This window comes from Bactrocera latifrons, unplaced genomic scaffold (genome assembly GCF_001853355.1).
Source record: "Bactrocera latifrons isolate USDA-ARS-PBARC rearing strain unplaced genomic scaffold, ASM185335v1 scaffold_299, whole genome shotgun sequence".
Classification (NCBI taxonomy): Eukaryota; Metazoa; Arthropoda; class Insecta; order Diptera; family Tephritidae; genus Bactrocera; species Bactrocera latifrons.
Window position 1 is genome coordinate 35,147 of NW_017536618.1, and position 22,821 is coordinate 57,967.

The 22,821-nt window shown below is 37.8% G+C and overlaps 3 protein-coding genes across 4 annotated transcripts; 2 read left to right on the plus strand and 1 right to left on the minus strand.

The window, feature by feature from the left end:
- Nucleotides 1-2,736: 2,736 nt before the first annotated feature.
- LOC108970327 (mucin-5AC) lies at nt 2,737-7,830 on the plus strand. Of its 2 annotated transcripts, none has more exons than XM_018935650.1 (5): nt 2,737-3,080; nt 3,150-3,384; nt 4,331-4,532; nt 4,586-4,908; nt 4,966-7,830. In XM_018935650.1, the coding sequence occupies exons 1-5, from the start codon at nt 2,737-2,739 to the stop codon at nt 7,264-7,266; spliced, it is 3,405 nt and encodes a 1,134-aa protein (XP_018791195.1). In that variant the 3' UTR covers nt 7,267-7,830. The 2 variants fall into 2 exon arrangements, with proteins under 2 accessions (XP_018791195.1, XP_018791196.1); XM_018935651.1 differs by having other exon boundaries at nt 4,610-4,908.
- Nucleotides 7,831-16,783: 8,953 nt separating this feature from the next.
- Nucleotides 16,784-17,684, minus strand: LOC108970328 (thioredoxin-like protein 4A). The gene is made up of 2 exons (XM_018935652.1): nt 17,323-17,684; nt 16,784-17,239 (listed from the first exon to the last, which is right to left on the minus strand). The coding sequence occupies exons 1-2, from the start codon at nt 17,398-17,400 to the stop codon at nt 16,889-16,891; spliced, it is 429 nt and encodes a 142-aa protein (XP_018791197.1). The 5' UTR covers nt 17,401-17,684; the 3' UTR covers nt 16,784-16,888.
- Nucleotides 17,685-17,795: 111 nt separating this feature from the next.
- On the plus strand, nt 17,796-22,773 carry LOC108970325 (leucine--tRNA ligase, cytoplasmic; the record flags this gene model as incomplete). The annotated part of the gene is given in 7 exon segments (XM_018935648.1): nt 17,796-17,901; nt 18,072-18,665; nt 18,732-18,973; nt 19,048-19,619; nt 19,677-20,135; nt 21,232-22,472; nt 22,542-22,773. Coding segments are annotated over 7 exon segments (3,343 nt in total), but the record flags the coding sequence as incomplete, so codon positions are not given.
- Between the last annotated feature and the right edge of the window lie 48 nt (nt 22,774-22,821).

Below are 22,821 nucleotides of genomic sequence, written 5' to 3' on the forward strand. Positions count from 1 at the left end.
GTTTGAGCAAAAAGTATCGCCAATGATATCGGTGGATGTCGGATGACAAAAAATGTGACATTTACCGACCATCGAGATCAAAAGATTTGCTACCGGATAACTTCTTTTTGTGGGATTGTGTGTGATTGTGTGTGATCGAAAAGCAAAGTTTACGCCAGTAGAACGTAACTCTACTCGACTCTAACGACTCTACTTGAATTAAGTGCAGCTCTAAGCGCCACTAAAAGGGATGCGCTATTTCTTGTGTCCTTGTCTCCCTCATTAAAGAACMCAAAAAATTAGCAAATATTTTTAACGGATTCTGTGTTTAAAGTTTATTCTCACAAGGCACTCTTTCACTATTTACCTACAACCTCCACCTATACATATTCATGAAAATTTCAAACGAAACCGCTATGTACCCAGTTGTTCTCAATTTGCTTGCGATTCTTCGCCCAACTGCCCTACAATACTTGAGACCACAAAAAAGTGTTACAAAACGCTGACAGCGTTCAAAAGTTTATGTCTCGTATAATTTCCGTTGCGCAGACAAGGCCAAAAAACACAAACGCAATTATTCATAGACACACACACACAYATRTATATATATACAAACGATATCCGTACATGCATATGTGAATACGTGCACCTGTTTTTTAGACACCTTTTGAATTCCAGGCTGAGACGTTGACAATACATAATACCTCATAAATCGTTTTTTTTTCTTTTTTTTTTTTGTTTTCTCTGGTTGCACCTTCTTTTCGGCACACAAAGGCGCTTGATAACGACCCGCAAACCGACAATGAATGTTGTATATGTAATACCTCTGTATGTGCACACACATGCATTGTACTGGGCTCAAAGTTTCTGAATAAGAGGCGACAGTTKTAACACCAAGTGTGTTTACTTTAACACCAAAAACTAAGCGAAGTGACAGAGATTCTCTGTTGCGAGAAATGAGGTGCGAAAAGAAAAGTGGAAGTCAAGGTAATTAAAGTGGTAACGTKAGTAGTCAGAGTGGTAATGTTAGTAATCAAGGTAGTAATGGAAGTAACCAGAGTAACAATTAAAGTAATCAAAATGGTAATGTAAGTAATCAAAGTAGTAATGTAAGTAATTAAGGTGGATAACTACTTTGTGGTAATGTTGATAATCSAAACGATATATTAGTAATCAGAGTGATAATGTAAGTAAGTAAAGTGGTCAAGAAAGTAATAAAAATTATCAATGTAAGTAATCAAATAGATAATGTAAGTAATTAATATAGTAATGTAGGTAATCAAAGTGCTAATGTTAGTAATCAAAGTGTTAATTTAAGTAACCAAGCTGGTAATGTAAGTGATCAAAGTAGTAATGTAAAATAACAGAGTAATAATGCAAGTAATCAAAATGATAACGTAAGTAATGAAGGAAAAACCAAAATTAAATTGCCAATAGCAGTAATAAAACTGGTAATCTAAGTAATTAAAGTAGTAATGCAAGTAACTGATGTAAGTATAACAGTGGTAATGTTAKTAATCCAAGTGCTATATTAGTCATCAGAGTGGTATTGTAAGTAAGTAAGGTGATTAAAGAAGTAATAAAAGAGTCAATGTAAGTAATTTACTAGGTAATGTAAGTAGCCAAGGTGGTAATTTAAGTAATAAAGGTAGAAACGTAAGTAACAAAAGAAAAAATCAAAATTAAATGACAATGTCAGTAACAAAAATGACAATGTTAGTAATCAAAGTAGTAATGCAAGTAATTAAGATGGTGATATAAGTATAAACGTGCTAAGGCTAGTAAGCCAAGTGATATATTAGTAATCAAAGTGGTAAGTAAGGTAGCCAAGTAAGTAATCAAAAAGGTAATGTAAGTAAACCAAAAAAAGTCAAAATTAAAGTGTCAATTCCAGTATAAAACTGGTAATGTTTGTAATCAAAGTGGTAATGTACATAAGTAATCGAAGTGGAAATATTCGTAATCAAAGTAGTAATGTAAGTAATCAAAGTGATAATGTAAGAAAATTCTTTTGAACTTTAAAGAATGTATTAAAAGAAAAAAATTATATTCCGTAAACTTCATAGCAAATGTAACTAATTCCACTTCATAACGGTAGTACCCTGTATACAGACATCCATATAAGGAAGTAGCTACATATTCAATTGTTCTTGCCACAAAACACTTGTCGCCAACTAAGCAAGTTAAGGTAAATAATGTCATAGCGTAGATATACTTACATATATGTATATAAGTATAGGTTAGCAAGTATGTATGTGACTGAGCGAGAATTAAAACAATGTGTGGGTATCATGAAAAGTTTAGCGGTGGAAAGAGCATTTGTTTGCAGTGTTCATATTGCTCCAACACTTTCTAATTAACTTTTCAAAGTTTTTTTCTTTTTATTTAAAGTGTAAAGCACATAGKTTTCATGCTTTTATCGTTAATTTTTATGAGATCTGATACATACTAAATATTTTTTGGATGAACTGTGTGATTTATTTTAAAAATTTATATGAGAGTGTTGCCAACTGTTTTCAAATTTCTTTTTAATAAAAAATAATCGACAGAAATCTTTGATATTGCTGTATAGAACGACCCATTTAAAGAAACTCAATCAAAACAATCTGAAGCGAATATTTGAAGCTATTACTCCGAAGTTCCCATTTCTACTTTTTCCATTTAGGTTTCCTTTAACATTAGTTTTATCATCTTTCGCATCTTYCCACATTAAACACTGTTTCCCGTTTTCTTCTTACAGAACATGTTTATTTAGAAATGGCAAAAATTACACGACGCGCCGTTGCCTCGTCGTCGGTAGCATCAACAACAACAACAGACACTTCAAGGTCATCTAGAGCAACGAGTTCTTCCACTTTAAAGGCTTCCAAATCAACTGCTACGGCAAGCGCAACAATAAAAACCACAACGAATGCCAATAACATTATCTATGGCGGTAAGCCAGCACGTTTGGCCGCAACGGATCTGTCGGACAAACTGGCAATGCCACTCACTGCATTTAATGACACTCCTCCTCTACGCAGTAACGGCACTATACCCGATAAACAGTTTACAACTAATGGGCATAGCGCCTTACCCGCCGTCACGAATACAACGACTGGGTAAATAAGACGCGAGAGACATTTTTTATTAAATTTGCATTTAACTATTTATCTATTTWACATACTTAGTACCGCTTCCGTATTCAACGGCTTCAATGGGCGACACAGAATCTTCACGGGCAGTGGACGACACAATAAAAGTCTGGCCGAGCGTAGAATTGAACAGGAGGAATTCTATGCCACTTATGACGTGATGACTGGTGTACGTATTGCCGCAACGCTTAGCGGCTTCTTCGGCTTAATGGTGTTCCTAATTGTCTGGAAGAGTCGCAGTAGTTCCAATGAGACGCTGAAAGTGTTAAAGGTTAGTAATGATTGGAAATAACTTTAGCGAAGACAAGGGTCTATTGGGTTATCATATTATGGGGAATATTGTGCAATCTTAAAAAGATCAGTTGTTCTTAGTAGTTGCGATGGACGTTAGAGTCCTGTCAAATCCTGCTTTAAGATCTTTAGAACTTTCGAATGACATTTTGTTTAAAGATTTGCAACAATTTGGACAAGGTGAAGATGCTTTGTGACACCCTTTAGGTATGAAACTAAAAACACTCATGTATCGCATATATGAGTCTTGATTTTCCGACCTCGAAAGACAAGTAATTCAAGGTATCATCAGTCAAAGAATAGAGAGTCCAAATTGAACGACTAAAACCCCGAAGGTTTGCCACACCCTTTGGTGTGAAACCAGAGACTTCAATGTATCAGTCTTTATTGTCCGCCATATCAAAGACAAGAAATGCAAGGTATTGTCAGTCAAAGAATAGAGCCAGCTGAAACCCCGATGCTTTGTGACACCCTTAGGAATGAAATCAGAGTCTCATTTATCGCATGTTTGAGTCTTGATTGTCCGGACTACCAAAGAAAAGAAATCTAAGGTTACATCAGTCAAAGAATAGAGAGMGCTCAAGGAAACAGTGGACAGTGAGGGAAACGAGACACTTCCTAGTTGTTTTCCTCCGCAAACTATGACAATTGGTGTCCGTTAAAACCGGAAATTAAATAGTACATTGAACTGCTTCAGTCTGAGTCAGAAGGATTTCACAGCCACACAAATTCTTGTTTTTGAAGAAGGCTCACCGGCTTACGYAAGGCCCGGTCGTCAAAAAGTAGACATTATGAGGACAAAGGAACTCCGATTACAARGAATATTTAAAAATATATGAATTTTTCGAGATTAAACAAAATCTGATTCCCTAATCTTCATTTTCTCCAAGTCGTACCGATAGATGTAATTTTTAATATTGTTTTAGGATCCCAAAATGGCTGCTGTGGCCGCTGTGTGTATGCAAGAGGAGGAAGAGCGTGAAATTCAGGAGGCGATGGTGGCAACTGGCATGTCGATATAHCCGGATGAATATGATGCGATTCTCTATCGGCGACAACGAATGTTATCATTGGGTAATGTTAGCGCACCACCCATGCTAAACCGAGGATATCGCTTCTCGTCAGTGGGTAAGTTTACTGTTCGAAAATGTAGTTTTCAGTTGGTCATTAAGTCAAAAAAGATATTCCTGCTTTCGAAACTACAGGTGGTGGTGGCTACAGCAGCCTGCTGGAGCCACCTAGGCGTTTTTCCTATTCGGCAACTTCTGGCGTAGGCAGCTTCACGGGAGGCCGCAGAAAAAGTGGCTCCGAGTCGTCACGTATACTGAGTAACTATCCTATGGGCAGCAGTTTCGGCAATGATGATTACTTTATAGAGACCGAGGATGAATTGGAATGCGCCGACTACCCACGTAGTGGGACACATCTTGACGAACTGTCCGATATGCCACAACGCACTGATTCAACGAAAAGTAAACGTGGTTTTCTGGAGGTACCACCTGCGGTAAGTTAAGTATTCCACAATTATGAACTTAATGAACTCACAAACTTACTTCTACAGGGACAAGATTCGCGACGTAGCAGCGCAATGACATGTTGCAGTACTGAAAGCTCTTATTTGGAGCGACGCTGTTCGGCGTTTACCTTAGGGCTGAGCAATCTACCGCCGACACTTCAACGAAAACTATCGACAGCCTCACGCGCATCGAGTACCGACAATTGGGACTACTATTACCCCGATATACAGGTCATACAGCCAACACCGAAACCTTCACCTTGTCCATCGGAGCGTAGTCTTTATGAACAACTGCAGGCGCATGCCAACGGTGCTTCCACCTCGAGCGCTAAGGTGACAGGCAAAGGCGCTGAAGCACTGCCGGACAATTTACCCGTTGCCACCATCAYAACACAGAGTAAGACTGGCACCACCAATACTGTGAGAGGCGCTGGTACTCCAACAGATGCGCAGAATATTGTACGTAAGCACAGTATAGCCTATTATGATCCGGAAAGTGCACAGGGAGGACGTAAACAGGAAATACATTCGATAAGCGCCGACACGGTGGACATCTATCCTTATAATCAATCCCATTATGAAACACTTGGTATGATTGGTTCCAGTGATGCTGGTGGTACCGCACACAAGACACCACTACAAACTGCGCCGACAACAAGCACTCAGTACGGATTCCATTACACCGATTCGCCGACGGAAGATTCCCGTGGTAGTCTGCGCGGCAAGGTCACAGTAGTTGAACTGCAACGTCTCACCTATCCGACAGAAGAGATGACACCGCCGCCCATACCAGAGCATAATAATAATAATTTTTCATATTCCAGTACCGCTGCGGCCATAGCGGCTGCTGCCGTTGTTACCGCCAACTCCAGTAGCATCAGCATCGATAGCACGCCCATTAGTTTGGATAGACTGAATGGTAGCGGCAGTCTGGGCACCATATCAGCGAAAGCACTTTTCAATGTAGAAAGGCGAGCACCGCTCGCCTCGCTTAGTTCCTTTAAAATCTCGTCATTAGAATATCAAGACTCGGAAGCGCGTTCCGTTGACGAGGACTCAGTATTCCTGGACAGTGTGGCCGACACCGATGAGGATATGCAGCAGCTGAGCAGTGACAGTGATGAGGTCAGCTTCGGTGAACATGATCCTACTAGCATGCGTGAGAATGTGGYGCTTGTTGTAACACAAGATTCCGCCGGCAGCAATAATGCCGAGGCAACGGCAACAGTGCATACGCGACCGCAGCCAATTAAGTATCCCATCGAAAAGCGTTATAGTCTGGGCGCTGCTTGCAATGCCGGTGTCGCTGGCACGAAACTAACACGCGCACGACGTCCACTGCTGCAACGCCATCGCACAATCAGCGTTTCTTCCAGTGATCGTGTCGCTTTAATTGGCCATCAGCTCAAAGAGTTCCAGCACACTGGCAGCGGTAGCCAAACACCGACTACCATCGCTGAAACGGTGCCGCTRGAAACGCATTTCGGTGCGATTATTTGCACCAGTAGCTCACCAACACACCTGCGACGCGCAAAATTGCTGCAACAGTATAGCGATCCGCAAAGCCTGCCGACCACCACAACAACTACAGCAACAACGGAGGATGACACCTGCTCGACTTTGAATACGGAACTGTGCGGTGGTAATGCCGGTGCACATGGACCGTGCGGTAGTGGCAGCGGCAGTGGTGGTGGTGGCGACACCGGCGGTGGCGGTGGCGGTGGCTCGGCGACTCTGACACAAAACAGCAGCTTAAATACGGTCGTCAGTTTTGGCCGTTCGAGTCCGCTCACGGACAATAACAAAACGAGCTGTAGCCTTAGTGCTGGCACAAGCGCTAACGCTCACCACCAGCTCTATACTATAGAAAAACAAAAGGCTTCGAAAAATCAAACGAACAAAACACAACCACAACTGCCATGCTCCAGACTCTATGATGACTCTTGTGCCTCCTCGGTCTCCGACTCGTTGATCATCACTTCAACAACGCGACAGCCAATAATTTGCATGCCAGCATCGCTGAAAAACCTCATCCTACGCGGTTCCGGTGCCGGGACCAGTTCTACAAYAATCGCAGATAAAACGGTGGACACGCCCAGTCTGTTGGTTAGCCGTAGCGCTACTAATTTGAGCGCGTCGCACACAAATGTGCGCGATAGTGAAGATCGTTCATGTCGTTCGGTTATGCTGGAACTGCCGCTAATAAAGTTACCTACCGATGAGAGCTCGGAAAGTTCGTCGGCGTCGGAAGGRAATGCACAACGTGCGCAAAGTAAGAGTGAAGGTTCACGCGAACCCAGTCTGACCAGAAACAGTCGGAAATGGTCGAAGGAAACACTGTTCTAGCTAGGAACCAAAGCAAGACGTACCAGCTATAAAATGGGTTGAACAAAYCGGGCTCAAGTTGTTTACGAATATGGTACTCACCATAGAAGAAKTGTTACAAGTAGCAAAGAGCTGAATAAAGCAGCGCAGGTGTGGCGTAAAATAGTWTAGAYGAAAGACTGCAGTTTAGATAGTGCAAAGCATCGTTGGATCCACGTTGAGCTCTCCGACTGCCCCGCTAAGGAATTGCATTTGCTGTTGTGTGACACAAAGTTGGCACAATAACTTTTTACAGGAGCTTAGTATGTAACAGATTTTGCAGAAACCAAAAAACCAAAAACAAAATAAGGAACTCAAAAAACGAAAAAACAACTAATGAACTATAATTGTAAACTAAAAGATTTAGCATACAAATTATGTAAATGAAAATATTTTGATTTATAAGTGAAGAATACAAATCACAACACGGAAACGGGTGAACTTAAAGCATTTCATGCGTAATTTATGCGATTCAAATTGTTATATGTACGAGTATTTGATAGTAAATAACTGCATACATACATACATACTTTATGAAATTATAAGAAAAACAAAAACYACTTTCATAAATATATAATTATCTAGTAATTCATAAGCTTTAACATTTACTTTAAATTGAGGAGCGAATCGGAAATCGAGCGAATAGACTTCACATAAGGAAATGGTATATATAATGAACTTGAAAATGGCCTTAACTTTCTTCCTTAGTTGCATGTAATAAAAAAACTTAATTTACAGTGAGGAGCATAGAAATGAGAATGCATATTTATTTTAATAATTAAAATTTAATAATTTTGGTATGGAAATAATTATAATATAACCTTTACGAAACGTATATTAACTTCAGTTGCCAGACTGCCTACAACTATGAGCAAAAAATAGAAAGACTTTACTCATAATTTTAAAATCCTTAATTTATTCTTCAAAATCTATTTCATCCACTTCAAAGTAAACCCCCTTCTCCCTAATACACTTATGCCAACGTGTTTTCCAATCAGCGAAACAGTTCTTAAAGTCAATTTCCAGAATAGCTTTCAAAGCGYGTAGCGATTCACATTTAATGTCTTCAATTAACTCAAAAAGATTTTCCCCAAGTGGTCATTTAAGTTTTCTGAGTAGCCAGAAGTYAAACGTAGCTAAATATACGAATACGGTGGTTGCGGCACGATCATGGTTGAAAATTAGGCGAAGAACTCACAAGGAATCAATRCAGTAAGGTAATGTCGGCCCATAATTCGGGCCTGTTTTCAGGAATAGATTCGCACAAACGACGCATGACATTTAGATAGTATTCCTTGTTGACAGTTTGGCCGGTCGGAAGGAATTCGAAGTGCACCACATCGAGATAATCGAAGAAAACTGTTAACATWACCTTAATATTTGACCTGCTTTGACATGGTTGTTTGKGCTTTGGCTCACCTTTGCCACAATATKCGACCGATTGATTGTCTGTTTCCGGGTCGTAAGCATAGATCCAAGACTCATCGTCAGTTATCATACGTTTCATGTCATACTGGTAGTCGGAAAACACTGTATCACAGACGTTAACGCGGCGCTGTTTTTTTTCGAAACAATCTCTGACTGTTAGCCATTGCTTTTCAATTCCTTTATTTTATTGACGTGTTCTTCATCAGCTGATGTCGATGGTCGCTCTGGACGTAGTTCGTCATCAACGCTTGCTCGGTCTCGACCTCTTTGAATATTATGTACCAATCAGAAATACTTGCTCGCGACAAACAATTGTCGCCGAAGGCCTTTTTCAACAATCTGAAGATTTTGTCAACAGATTTGATTCCACAGACAAAATTTAATGGAACATCTTTGTTGAGTAATTTCACTCTTCAGAAGGACAAGCGTATACTAAACACCAATGATTAGTTTGATGTGAAATGTTGCACATATGTCACTGACAGTTATATCAACCGAGAAATAAAATATTTCGACGAGTGAGTTTTCACGCGAAATTTAAATTGACATGCTTTACTATTTTTTGCCTACAGTATATCTGGTCTAAATATCAATGCCTACGACTCAAAGAACAGGAATCAATTTGCAGAACGAGTTTTATATGAATTTTTTTTTCTTTAAGATAACATTTTATTTAACAAAATTGGTTAATTATTAATACTATAAATGGATATGGGACATTGAGTGGATTACAAAATTTAAAATATTGTTAAATTCTTCGCACATAACCTGATTAATAATGTACGAATGTTGCTCGAAAAAATCAAGTCAATAGATCGAACCATTTTAGAGAAATTTTCCTCACTTACAAATACGCTCATATCTCCGAAAAAATTAATTTTGRGAAATTCACAAATGGATATAACCTGATGCAGAATTTGAGAACGCCAATTTTTTAGTGCTAAATCAAATGCCGATAGGAAATTTCTTTTGGTTAACCAACTACCGTAAGATTGATGTTACGCGTTAGCTATTCGAGTATTAGGCATATCTTCAGAAAACGCTATTCTTTTGAAGCTTTACTCAATATTCTCATCTCTAAAAACAGATTTTTTTTTTTTTTAATTTTCTAGAAAAAAATACATTGACTATATACTATTTTGATTGTTGTTTTGGCAGTGACATAAAAGAAGTTTCTGATAATTTTGGGAAACTCAGCGATTTAGACAGTGTGTTAAGAATTAGGATCTGTTCCGCTTAGCTGCATTGGGAACAGAAGCTAAAATATACCTAAGTTATATATTCTCTACGTATAGCGCCTTCAGCGTCATGTCGGAGTAACTCTCACTTAAATAAGTATTTTATATGCTCTACAACTTTAAAAATTTTAAGAGATTTTCACTAAACCATTATCGAGTTAAAGCCTTTATATGACATATTTGAGAGGTTTTAAGTATATTCTCCGGTTATTACCCTCAGCGACTTGTCGGAGTAAACAGTACATGGAATAAGTATTTTCAAAGTTATACATTGATGTTGATCGAAACGTTTATCTTCCTATCTTCCTCAAAAGATTAATACTTATCTTTGGTTAAAATATTATGATGAAAATATTGGGATCGAACGAAAAGTTCAGCTTCTACAAAAAAAAACGCTCATTTCAGCAGAAAATTGTGGATTAAATGAATCGATGAAACACATATTATGAGGGTTATAAGACATTTCCACCATAAGTTATTCATCTACTTCTGAATAAAAATTCTAAAACGATCTATGTCATTTTGCGCGAACATATAGACTACTCTCCATTATAAAAAAAAAATCACTCCATAAATAGCTTCTCTTCAACAAGTTTCGCGAGTTGTGAATCGAACAAAGAACTGGTATAAATCAAATAAAATCGTAAGGATAAAATAAATAGCGGTTATACAATTTTTATGAATTTGGACAAAAAGTAGGGCGTATCAAATTTAAAAGGAMAATTTTTTGTTACATGAGAGATAAAGTGCTTGACAAGAAAGGCGATTATGACAACCAACAAAGTGGTGAGCCAAGGATGACTAGTACAATACTAGAGAAACCTGTAAATAATAATTTTTACGATGGAATAAACCTAAGGAAACATCTTCTTTTTTTTTCTTTTTTTTTGTATCTCTTGCTGTTGTAAGGACTTTTTATGGATATACTTTTTTTTAGAGAATTTTTCGAATGATGATTATGTACGAATACTAACTACTTGCTAACTACTACCGTTCMCACGACAGTCGGATCTACGTAAGCGGAACGGATCTGGATTTTTTATACTGTCAAGGACTGTCAACTCGACAAAAGTCTGCCGCTATAACAACAACAACAATAATTGCTGGCCAGATAAGTTCATATCCTTTAATTTTGGCCAGAAAATAATGAGAGACTAGAGAGTTTAGTGCAAGCAAGTTAATCGAGAACTCCTCGCATTTACTATAATATATAATATATGATTTCGCAAAGCAGTACATAGAGGTTGTTACGCAGATTTTTTTAACATAACCTAAAATATTTTTTTAGAATTTCCATACAAAATTTTAGTTCACACAAAAAACACAAARAAATAAACGTTCATAGACCTAGTTATAAGAAATACTAAAAAACCAAAAAGATAATGCAACAACTTTAGGGACTATTAGCATGTAGAATGACTTCACTACTGATAAAAACTTCAAAAATATTTGTTTGTCAATACTTTACTATTACAACTTTAGCGGTAGCGTATAGCAAAATAGCTGATAAATGTGAGAAATGTGTTTCAGAAAGCATTAAAACTAACATTTAWTTACATGTATGTAAATGTAGCAAACGTGTGCCTCAAAGTTGACATACGCACATTTTCGAAAGGTTTCAGTTTTTGTTTATGAATTTCTGTTTTAGTTTCAATTTAACGAAAATTACGTATTTGTTTCGACTGCAAAGCATTAATGTAATAGAATAACAAAAAAATATAGACATATATATGTATGTGTGTCATATGCGAATAGAAACAATTAGGACTTCTCTTCATGCCTTCCTTCAAACCCACCCAAAGTGCATATACCTGAGAAAAAACAAAACAAAAATTAATAAAAATGAAAAAAAAACAAAACTATAAAAAATCTATAAAATCAATTAGAGAACAAAAAAGTGACTTATGTCATGCATATGTATGTAATTTTAGCTAATTAAGTAATTTAAGTAGAGATTGCACGCATATAACCCAGATTATAAGAAAAAAAGTAGTAACAAAATCAACAAAAAAATTAAAAATAAATACATTTTTTATAAAAAAAAAAAAAAAACAAATCAGCAATATTTGAAAAAAAAAATCATATAATATAACATAACTGTATATACGAAGCGGAGCATAAACCGAGTTTACGCAAAATAGTGAGCTACTGTGTTTGTTGTATGTACTTCCGCGCCAACCAAATGACATACATACATTTGCGTTAGTTAAAGCCCAGCATACATACATACATAGTTGCAAAAATTAATTTATGTACATACACATATATATATACTCCATGTGTACCGTGTGTTATATATTACCTAGCATAATTTATACTTTGTATAGACCTATTCCTAGTTTGACCCACCAAAAAAAAGAGTGCCACATACATTTATACTGTATTCGTAAATATGTATGTTTAACACATACAAGCAAAAATAAACATCAATACACATACATAACAAATATATAAAAAAAAATACATGACAAAGTAAAAACACTGATTAGATTTCGTACAACAACAAAATCGCGTAATCATCTCTCGTATTTTTCTATGAAATTTCATATTACATGTGTATTTATTATATTTACCATATTTTATACATACATACATACATTTTAATCATATATGAGCTGGAGCTCGAAGCCAAACACACTGGTACCTTCATGTTACGAATATACAGTAATAAAGTGGGCATATAAATATAAAAATATATCATTTTCCTATTAGATGCGAGTAAACATACCAACATACAATATATATGTATCTAAAGTAAGCCTTTTATACCGTGCTAATTACACATACATATGTACGCACTTGTAAAATATGTGAAAACTATACACACACATAGTCATAAGTACATTTTTCCAGCGATTTTAAAACAAAATAAGGAAAAACATTGACTTCAGCTGCACCGAAGCTATAATCTCCGTTACAGGTGCATTTTTATTAGAGCATAAAAATGTTTAAGAAGAGCTTTATTCTGATGTTGATTATTTAGTTTGTATGGCAGCTATAAGCTATAGTGGTCCGATCTGAATAAATTTTTCAGAGATTGTAGCCATACTTTTTATAATAACCTCTGCCAACTTTCGTTAAGATATCTTAACAAATAAAAGAGTTTTCCCTACAAAGACTTGAGTCTGAACGTTCAGTTTATATGGCAGCTATATGCTRTAGTATTCCAATAGCGGCGGTTCCGATAATTGAGCAGTTTCTTGAAGGGAAAAGGACGTGTGCAAAATTTCAAACCGATATCTCAAAAACTAATGTTAATACCTCAGACGCACACGCACACCAACAGATTGACGCAGCTAAATCAACGCAGCTTGTCACTCTGATCATCTCCAACTCCTTTTTGGTTGTTACAAGTAGTATCGTGGCTTTACGTTTATCCACTACGGGAACCTTAAAGTCTATCCTGCTAAATCCACAGCGGCAATATTGCCCAACTGGATGAAGCAATACAAACTGGATCGGTAACTTAAATATCGACAGTCAGCAAACCCAAAATTACGGGTGTTAAGTACTCCTTAATTCCGCTTACGACTGCGATTGTTAACACAAAACAGATCACTAACCGGTAGCCCCTTGAGTAAGGACAAAGAAACGTTGCTGGACACTCAGAAGGCAATTGCAGCTGAAGAAGATACAGAGCTTGGGCTGATCAGAAGGGGAGTCATGTTGCCTTTTTAAGCTCCTATGGACAGTGAAGGTTCTCTGTTGGCAAATGGGGTGGGGTTGCCTAGCCGTAGAGGCCAAGGTCGCAGTAGTGCGTTGGCAACATGAGGCCACGTAACTTGTGGTCCACTCCCTGTATGTATTAGGGGCAGAGCAGATCTTAATATCGCTCCTTCCATTGCGTGTGTTACATATGATCGAGGTGGAGTTTGGATGGAGCCTTTTGGCGCAAACGCAGCAGAAAAATTCATCCGATCCCGGGTTGGACTCAATGCCAGCGCAAGTCAGGAGGATACGGAATAACTACTACTATTGACAGGCGTTGACGACAAGCTTAAACTAAGACTTGCCGAATTTAAAGGGGTTAGWTCTCCGAAATAACAGCCCTTAGTCGGATAAAATGCGGGTCAATTCCCGTGCGTAGAACCCGCTGTTGTGGGAATTGTTTACCSTAATTACAGGAATTAGATACCCGTTACAACAACAACACTGCGAATGCCATTGTTGAGGTCGAAACACACCTATCGCAGATCGTGTGCTTGCTTTGSCGCGTGAAACCAAAGTGACTTTAGCGCAACTTTGTTCTGGTTTTGTAGCAGGTTAAACTCCCACCTATTCCGAATAGACCCCGACATATAAAATATATATTCTCCGAGCAGAGAGTCCTCTCATGACATTAATGACCTCTTTGCATGACCCATTAAGCCCACTCATTTAACCCTCTCCCTGGCTCAACTTGGTCGAAACAGGCCGTTTCCTAGACCTCCCGCTAAGTGATTTCAATGACAGTCGTTTCATATACTCGCTACAACAACAACATGTAATGGAGTCTTCCGACCCAACGGTCTTTCCAGAGAAAAAAGTATCGCAATATTCCTCACACTGATGTTTCTTTAACCCCATAGTGATCCAGGTCTCAAAAATTTAAAATCAGTTCAACCAGATTCTGGCTATCGCCGAACTAGGAATTTTGAAATATGTACATATATTAAACCGTTTTTTTTTTTCTTTTATAAAAAAAAGTAGTCGAAAAACATCATGAAATTTTTGTTTTTAATTTTTAAAAAAATCAAAAAAAAAGTGAATTTTCAGGATTTTTTAAAATCCTAGTTCCGGCGTTAGCCATCTGCCTACAGGGTTACATGATCATAATACCACAATAGTAACCGGAACGGACGGGAGTTTTAAGCGGGCAAGGACTCGTCTAATTTGTGCAACAACAAGAATACAGCAACATGATTTTTTTTTTTTTTTGATTTTGATTTTAGGTTAGCCAGTCTGCTGGAATCAAGGATGGTATTTGTCGGCCTTATTTCTTCTGGGTGCCATTGGAGCGTTAAACTCGCAATTTACAAAGTATTTTTACTTAAAAAAGTTCTCTGTGTTTTTTCATTTCACTAAAAAAATTCGAAAAAAAATCTTTTAAACACATTGCCGTTACACGGGATTCAATTCTGCTTGCTAGAAATATTAAATTTCACATCCACAAAAATTTATTTTTTTCGCTGGGAGAATAGTGACACATACACACTCATCATAACACACAAAATTCATGTGAACCTAGAAATCTGGAACGAAAAAAATGCTGGAAGCATTGTTACTTCATAACTGTAAGAAATATTTCAAGTATAGCAAAACCAAATAAAAATAGGCAACATTAAAGAAAAAAATAAATTAAATAGATAAATGCATGTGTAAAGTGTTTTAAGTGTAAACAAGGAATAATGTTGCAGTTACACATGGTTGTAATTTACCAATTGCTGAAGATCATTACTACCAAATTATTGAAAAAAAAAAAAATACAAATTAAAACTAGAAATATTGAAGAGAAGTTGAATTAGAATTAAGCTGATAGAAAAAGATGGTATTATAGTTACAAAAATATAGCTGAATTAATTGTAGTAGGAATATGTTGAAGATCTTTAAACTAAAAAAAAAAACAAATATAAAGTAATTATGTACAGATATGAAGTCTAACAAGCCGAAAATATGAGTATAAACCGTTAGGAGTTGAAGCAAATTGCAAAGCACAAGGAGGTAAAGTATTAATTAAAAAAATATGAAAACAATACGATTAGCTCATGGGTTAAGCTGTTACTAGATGAAGAAAAATATTTTGGCGATTAAATTGCGTTAATAAAACGAATGCATGCAATAAATAGAAAAATGGAAAACGTTAACATAAAAAACATTTTTTGCAAGAAAAAATAAATTTAGCATTGCAGTTAGTTAGATTCCTTTAAGTTCTTTTATTTTATAAAACAAAAATAGTATTTGCTTTCTATGTTTTATTTTTAAACTTCAATAATTTTTTTTTTTTTTTTTTTTTTTTTTTTTTTTTTTTTTTTTTTTTTTTTTTTATTTTNTTTTTTTTTTTTTTTTTTTTTTTTTTTTTTTTTTTTTTTTTTTTTTTTGGAAACGCTATTGCAACTGAAAGCTAAATATTTAAAATGCTAACTTGATTTTCTAACTTTTAAAGTTAAATAATTACTTAATTTTACGATAATAAATTATTATATTAACGAAAAAAAAAGAGAAAATTATAAGCATTGCATACAATACAATGAAACGTGAAATTAGTTTGTAAAACGAAATCCTATTGAAAACTAAAATTGTTATTAGCGAAAAAATGTTATGAATTTTAGTTAAATGTTATAAATAAAAGCAAACAAATGCAACGGTAAGATAAATAACAAAAAAGCTTGAAAAAGTGAGTTTATGTAAATGTTAGCGCTGTAAATTTAAGTAAAAAAGGGTAAAATTAATTAAAATGAAAAAAAGAAATGAATAAATAAAGTGATAGAATAATCTATTACATACATACATTGTAAAAATGTGTCTGATTCTTTTATTTATATTATACGCAGTTTAAATTTTTTTTATTTGAAATTCTACTTGAAAAGCGCTTAATAAAGTAAGCAGTTAAAAAAAAAATGACTAAGGCTCACAGTCATATCTTAACGTTTTTTGTTTGACTCAAATTTCGCACGAATTTGTACTAACTAATAAATTAATAAAATAACTTACCTTGGACAACTTCACAGAATTTCTCTCAGCAGGCACACATAACATAATTAATGAACGTAAACTTGCAAAAAAAAAAATCTGGTAATTCAAACATTTGTTACACACACGCACACACTTGTATAAAATTTTATCAAAACAAATTGTTTTTTTCCTTTTTGACATTTTTTTAATTAAATAGAACTAGTTAGTTGATAGATGAGATGAGTTGGATAAATGCGATGATGGGCGGCTTAATTATATTAATAAATTTAATATCTATATTTTGTAGAATAGTCTTTTGGCGATACGACTAGACCACGACCTTTGCGTGCACCACGATACACAGTCTCCACAATATCGATCATTTCCTGTTTATCTTCAAGCGGCCAATTGATTTTGTTGTTATTACCAGTGCCCAAATCAATCATGATATGTTTATTGCGGAAGAAAAACATAACGGTGCACGGGTCGTATAATTCATACATCTTATTAAAGTCAGGCACCTCAGTGATGTCGACCAAGTAAATTACAGCAAAATTTTTCACTTTCTCCGCTATGCTGTACATGACTTCGTCCATTTTCATGCAAGCGGGGTCCCAATCGTGGCCAAAACGAATAACCTGCATAAAAAGAGAAATTGATTACAATTTTTATTAGACAAAGAGTGCAACGAAATCTTTTAAAATATTCTGAGTGCACTCACTACTACGCGATCTTCCTCGGATAGAATGGCCTGATCTACTTGCCAGCCATTGTGTAAATGTGGTAGCATATACGACATTTTGGACGATTTTTATTTAAACACATAAATTAACAAAAACTTTGATTAATATTGTTTTGCACAAATTTTCACGCGCAAAATTTCACACTTTCTTAAACGTTTACAAACGCACTTTGCCAATCAGCTGTTGTTTGACAGCGTAGTTCGAAGTTCGAATTACACCTGGTACGAATATGTCAACAATTTAGAAAAAGCTAATTTTTCATTTACACAATTAAAATAATTGAATAATGTATACATTATATCTCAAACCTACTTAAAAAAAAAAATTAAAATAAGTATAAGAACACGCAGTTCAAAAATTCCACATTTACGCCAGCGTCAGCCCGCGTTGCCAACTATTTCCATGTACCGTTTGGCTGTCAAATATAATTTTTTTTGCACCAATTGCTGTCGGGAACACGTTGMAGTTTTGTTTAATCGCTCTGATATTGCTTCTTTATTGGGCATTTAAATATATTTATTGTATTTCAATAAACGAAATTGTGCGATAAAACCATGGTAAGTTGCATATATGCTATTAAATATGAGGTCAACGGCGTATAAGAACGTTGCCAGCGTGTGTTTACTTTGTTTTCACACTCGTGAAACAATCTGATGCAATATCCCTTGGCCAACCGAGTGATTCATGTTTTATTTAGTTGAAATTAAAATTCTGTATTAAATTATAGGCGAATATCGAAAGAAAGGGCACCTTCAAGGTGGAATATCTCCAGCAAATCGAGCGTGAGATGCAACAGCGTTGGGAAAATGAGCATGTGCATGAAACGGATGCGCCAATAGAGCCACGCAAAAGTCTGGATGAGAAATTTTTTGTAACATTTCCTTTTCCCTATATGAATGGACGCCTACATTTGGGTCATACATTCTCGCTCTCGAAGGCAGAATTTGCTGTACGGTATCATCGGCTGAAAGGAAGGCGTGTACTATGGCCATTCGGATTTCACTGTACTGGTATGCCCATCAAAGCATGTGCGGATAAGTTAAAACGTGAAATGGAGGATTTTGGCTACCCACCAAAGTTTCCAATTGATGATACACCTGCTGAAGTTGAGGAACCGACACAAGGCGATATACCCAAAGATAAAACGAAAGGTAAAAAGAGCAAGGCAGTCGCCAAAACAGCAGCAGCAAAATATCAATGGCAGATTATGCAGAGTCTAAGATTGACTGACGAAGAGATTAAGTGTTTTGCTGACACCGAGCATTGGTTAAACTATTTTCCGCCTTTGGCCATTAAGGATCTCAAAAGTTTGGGAATACACGTGAGTGAAAGTAGTATAACAGTTATATCATAAACAAAAATTTACGAATTATTTTTACATGTTTAGGTGGATTTTAGGCGCACGTTTATCACGACTGATGCAAATCCTTTCTTCGATTCTTTTGTACGCTGGCAGTTCTTGCATTTAAAAAATCGTGGAAAAATAATGTATGGCAAGCGTTACACTATTTATTCGCCAAAAGATGGTCAACCCTGCATGGATCATGATCGCTCAAGCGGCGAGGGTGTAGGACCGCAAGAATATACGTTAATTAAGATGAAAGTGCTTGAAAAGCCAGCCAAACTTAGGTAAGTTATTGAGTTAATTTTTAATATAAACAAAGAAAATAAAAAATTATATATAAAAAAAAAAACAATTTCAGTGCTGTGAATGTGCCTATCTATATGGTGGCTGCAACACTGCGTCCCGAAACTATGTATGGGCAAACCAACTGCTGGCTGCATCCCGACATCAAGTACATTGCTTGGCAAGTTTCACGCACAAATGAAGTGTGGATTAGCACACGTCGTGCCGCGCGTAATATGTCCTACCAAGGTTTCACCGCCGAAGAAGGTAAGGTTGTAGAGATTGTTGAGCTGACTGGTCAGGAACTACTAGGCACACCACTATCTGCACCAATGACATCACATAAAGTCATCTATACACTGCCAATGTTATCGATTAAAGAAGACAAAGGAACAGGCGTGGTAACATCCGTGCCATCTGATTCACCTGACGATTATGCTGCTCTGGTGGATTTACAGAAGAAGGAAGCATTCCGCCAAAAATACGGTATTACCGATAAAATGGTGCTGCCTTATGAGCCAGTGCCGATCATAGAGGTGCCCAGTTTAGGTAAAACATGCGCCGTCTATGCATATGATAAACTGAAGATACAATCGCAAAATGACAAAGACAAGTTGGCTGAGGCGAAGGAGCTTTGTTATTTGAAAGGTTTATGTTATATTACCGTTTTTAGTAAGAAAATATATTAATTTATTATAATTGCAGGTTTCTATGATGGCGTACTTTTGGTGGGCGAGTTTGCCGGACGCAAAGTCCAAGATATTAAAAAAGATTTGCAAAAGAAGCTTGTGGCCGCAAATGAAGCTGAAATCTATTACGAACCTGAGAAAACCATTATTTCGCGTTCTGGCGATCAATGCGTCGTTGCGCTTTGCAATCAATGGTACCTCAATTACGGTGAACCCGAATGGCAGGCGCAAGCCAAGAAAAATCTCAGCAAAATGGAAGTTTATCACGAAGAGGCACGCAATAATTTCGAAGCTTGCTTGAATTGGTTGCACGAGTACGCCTGCTCTCGCACATATGGCTTGGGCACCAAGCTGCCCTGGGATCAGCAGTGGCTTATTGAATCGCTTTCGGACTCCACCATTTATATGGCATTCTACACGGTTGTGCATCTGCTGCAAGGCGGTTCGTTTAGAGGCGAGAAGCCGAGTCCCTTAGGTAGGCAAATTATGGCAGCTTTATTATTTAGAGGTTYGATTTGAACAATATCTTCCCTTATGACCGCAATAACTGCAAAAGTACAGAGCCGMAATAAAATTTTCAAGTCACCAGCCGGCAACTCATGGGAGGGAAAAGACAAAGGCACGTTGTTAGCAACATATAAAGCAAACGGCCGGCCGGTCCTCAACTACGCCGCACCAATTGGTCGCCTTCTATGTAGTGGAACGCAGATGAAGAAGCTTTAGACTTGTCAGAACACTACACTTCGGACATGCCTCCTATGTCTCCCATTTAACACCTAGATAGTGAGACTATTATGCTCCTAGGTAAAGAGCATAATGAACTCCTCTCCATGCAGTTCCAGCTGRGTTGTTTTCGCAGAAATCACCCCGTGCAGGCACTTGCTTGCAGTGAAACCGTCTGCTAGGAACTTCAAGAGGTCATTTTTCATTTACGTCGACGACATTGAACAATACACCGACCGGACTTCGGACGCAACTAACTTCCGACAAGTACTGACCGCCATTCACAGTGGAGCCATCAACACTTTCATTGACTTCCTTCCAGTGAATGGCGTTTTTGGGGTCAAAACCCCACCCATTGCAGGCGAAGAGCTCGAGTTGCCGCGAGAAACGGGAGTGACCCTTGCACAGCTTCGTTCTTGATATTGTAGCTGGTTAAACTCCTACTTATCCAGAATATACCCCGACATATCCAATATACATATGTCATGCGTACAATGAGTATCCGCATGACACTGGTCACCTCTTTACATGCCCCTCCAACCGCACTCAGCTGGTACCATTTGGTCTGGCCCTATCGAAACGACACGATTCGGGTGCCTCCCGTTAGATGATGTCGACAACAACTTAGATAATCCTTACAATCCTAACGRGGATTAGAAAACCGTTATAACTACAACTAGATAACTGATTTCGCCACCCTGATCATATACATATATCAACTATATATACATCAGAAATTTCTCTCTGGGTGTTACAATCTTGCCACGAAAGGGATATTTAAATAGGATAAAATTTAAAGTTTTGGTACACTTTCGAAAAAACATACTGATAAAATTTCCGTCCYTTAGGCATCACCGCAAAGGATATGACACCCGAAGTGTGGGACTACATATTCTTCAACGAAACGCCATACACCGATAAGCTCCCAATAAAGAAGGACTCACTCGACATATTGCGTCGTGAATTCGAGTACTGGTACCCGATGGATTTGCGTGTAAGTGGCAAGGATTTGATAAACAACCATCTAACATTCATGCTGTACAACCATACCGCCATTTGGCCCAATGACGAAGGCAAATGGCCACTGGGCACACGCGTCAACGGACATCTGTTGCTCAATTCTGCGAAAATGTCAAAATCCGACGGCAATTTCCTTACACTCTACGAAGCTGTTCAGAAATTCTCAGCCGATGGCACGCGTCTGTGTCTGGCCGACTCTGGCGATAGCGTGGAGGATGCCAACTTCGTCGTGAGCACCGCAGATGCTGGCATACTACGTCTGTATACATTTATCGAGTGGGTGAAAGAGATGTCCGACTCGCGTACTGCGCTGCGCAAGGGCGTCGCTGACACCTTCAATGACAAAGTGTTCATCAGCGAAATGAATTTGAAAACGCGCGAAACCGATGAGAATTATCGCAAAATGTTGTTCAAGGAAGCCTTGCGTACCGGCTTCTATGAACTGCAGCTGGCGCGTGACAAATATCGTGAGCTGTGCGGTGCACAGGGCATGCACGAAGACTTGGTGTTCGAGTTCATACGTCGCCAAGCGCTGCTGGTGGCGCCGATTTGTCCGCACGTCGCCGATTATGTATGGGGTTTGCTGGGCAATAAGGAGTCCATAGTGCATGCGCGTTGGCCGGAAATGGGCGCCTGTAATGAGGTGGAAATCAAATGCTCTGAATATCTCATGGAGGCGGCGCACACGTTCCGTCTAAGTTTGAAGAACTTTCTGCAAGTCAAGGGCAAGGGTGGCAAAGGGAAGGCGGTGGATYCCACAAGCGCGAAACCGAATGCTGCTTTGATCTGGGTAGCCAAAACATATCCGCCATGGCAATGCTGTGTGCTCGACACACTGCGCGAAATGTATATTAAAGACGGCAAGTTCCCGGAAAATAAAGTCATCGCGTCGACGCTGCAACAGAAGGAGCAGCTGAAGAAATTCATGAAGCGCGTCATGCCCTTCGTGCAAATGATACGCGATAACGTTGAGAGTAGCAAGTTTGTTGAGGCGTTGGCCATCAAGTTGGAGTTCGACGAGCGCCAGGTGCTGCTCAACAATCTCGACTACCTGAGAAATACATTGGATGTAAGTTCATGCGTGGAAAAATCGGCTTGTATATTTTCTCCTCTCATTTCCTATTTATGCCCGCTTTAGGTTGTTGACATTGAGGTGAAATACACAGACGATCCAGCAGCGCCAGAAAAAACACGTGAGGAGGTGCGTCCCGGCTCGCCTTTCATAGCTTTCATCATTGCGCCGAATGTGGAGGTGGAACTGGTTAATCCAATCGAGCGTTCCGGTTTGTTTCAAGTGAATACCGTTATATGTGAAGGCGAGACAGTGAAGCAGTTGACCGAAAAATTGGCGAGGAAAATAAACTTCAAAGGTGTGTATAAGCGTTATGTAACCGTTATTTACAAAGCAAAAAAAAAAA

Excerpts from the sequence above, each read along its gene's own strand:
- LOC108970328 (XM_018935652.1), bottom strand. The coding sequence starts at position 17,400 with ATGTCGTATATGCTACCACATTTACACAATGGCTGGCAAGTAGATCAG. Across the intron at positions 17,240-17,322 it reads CCGAGGAAGATCGCGTAGTA|GTTATTCGTTTTGGCCACGA; the intron begins GTGAGTGCACTC and ends CTTTTTATGCAG.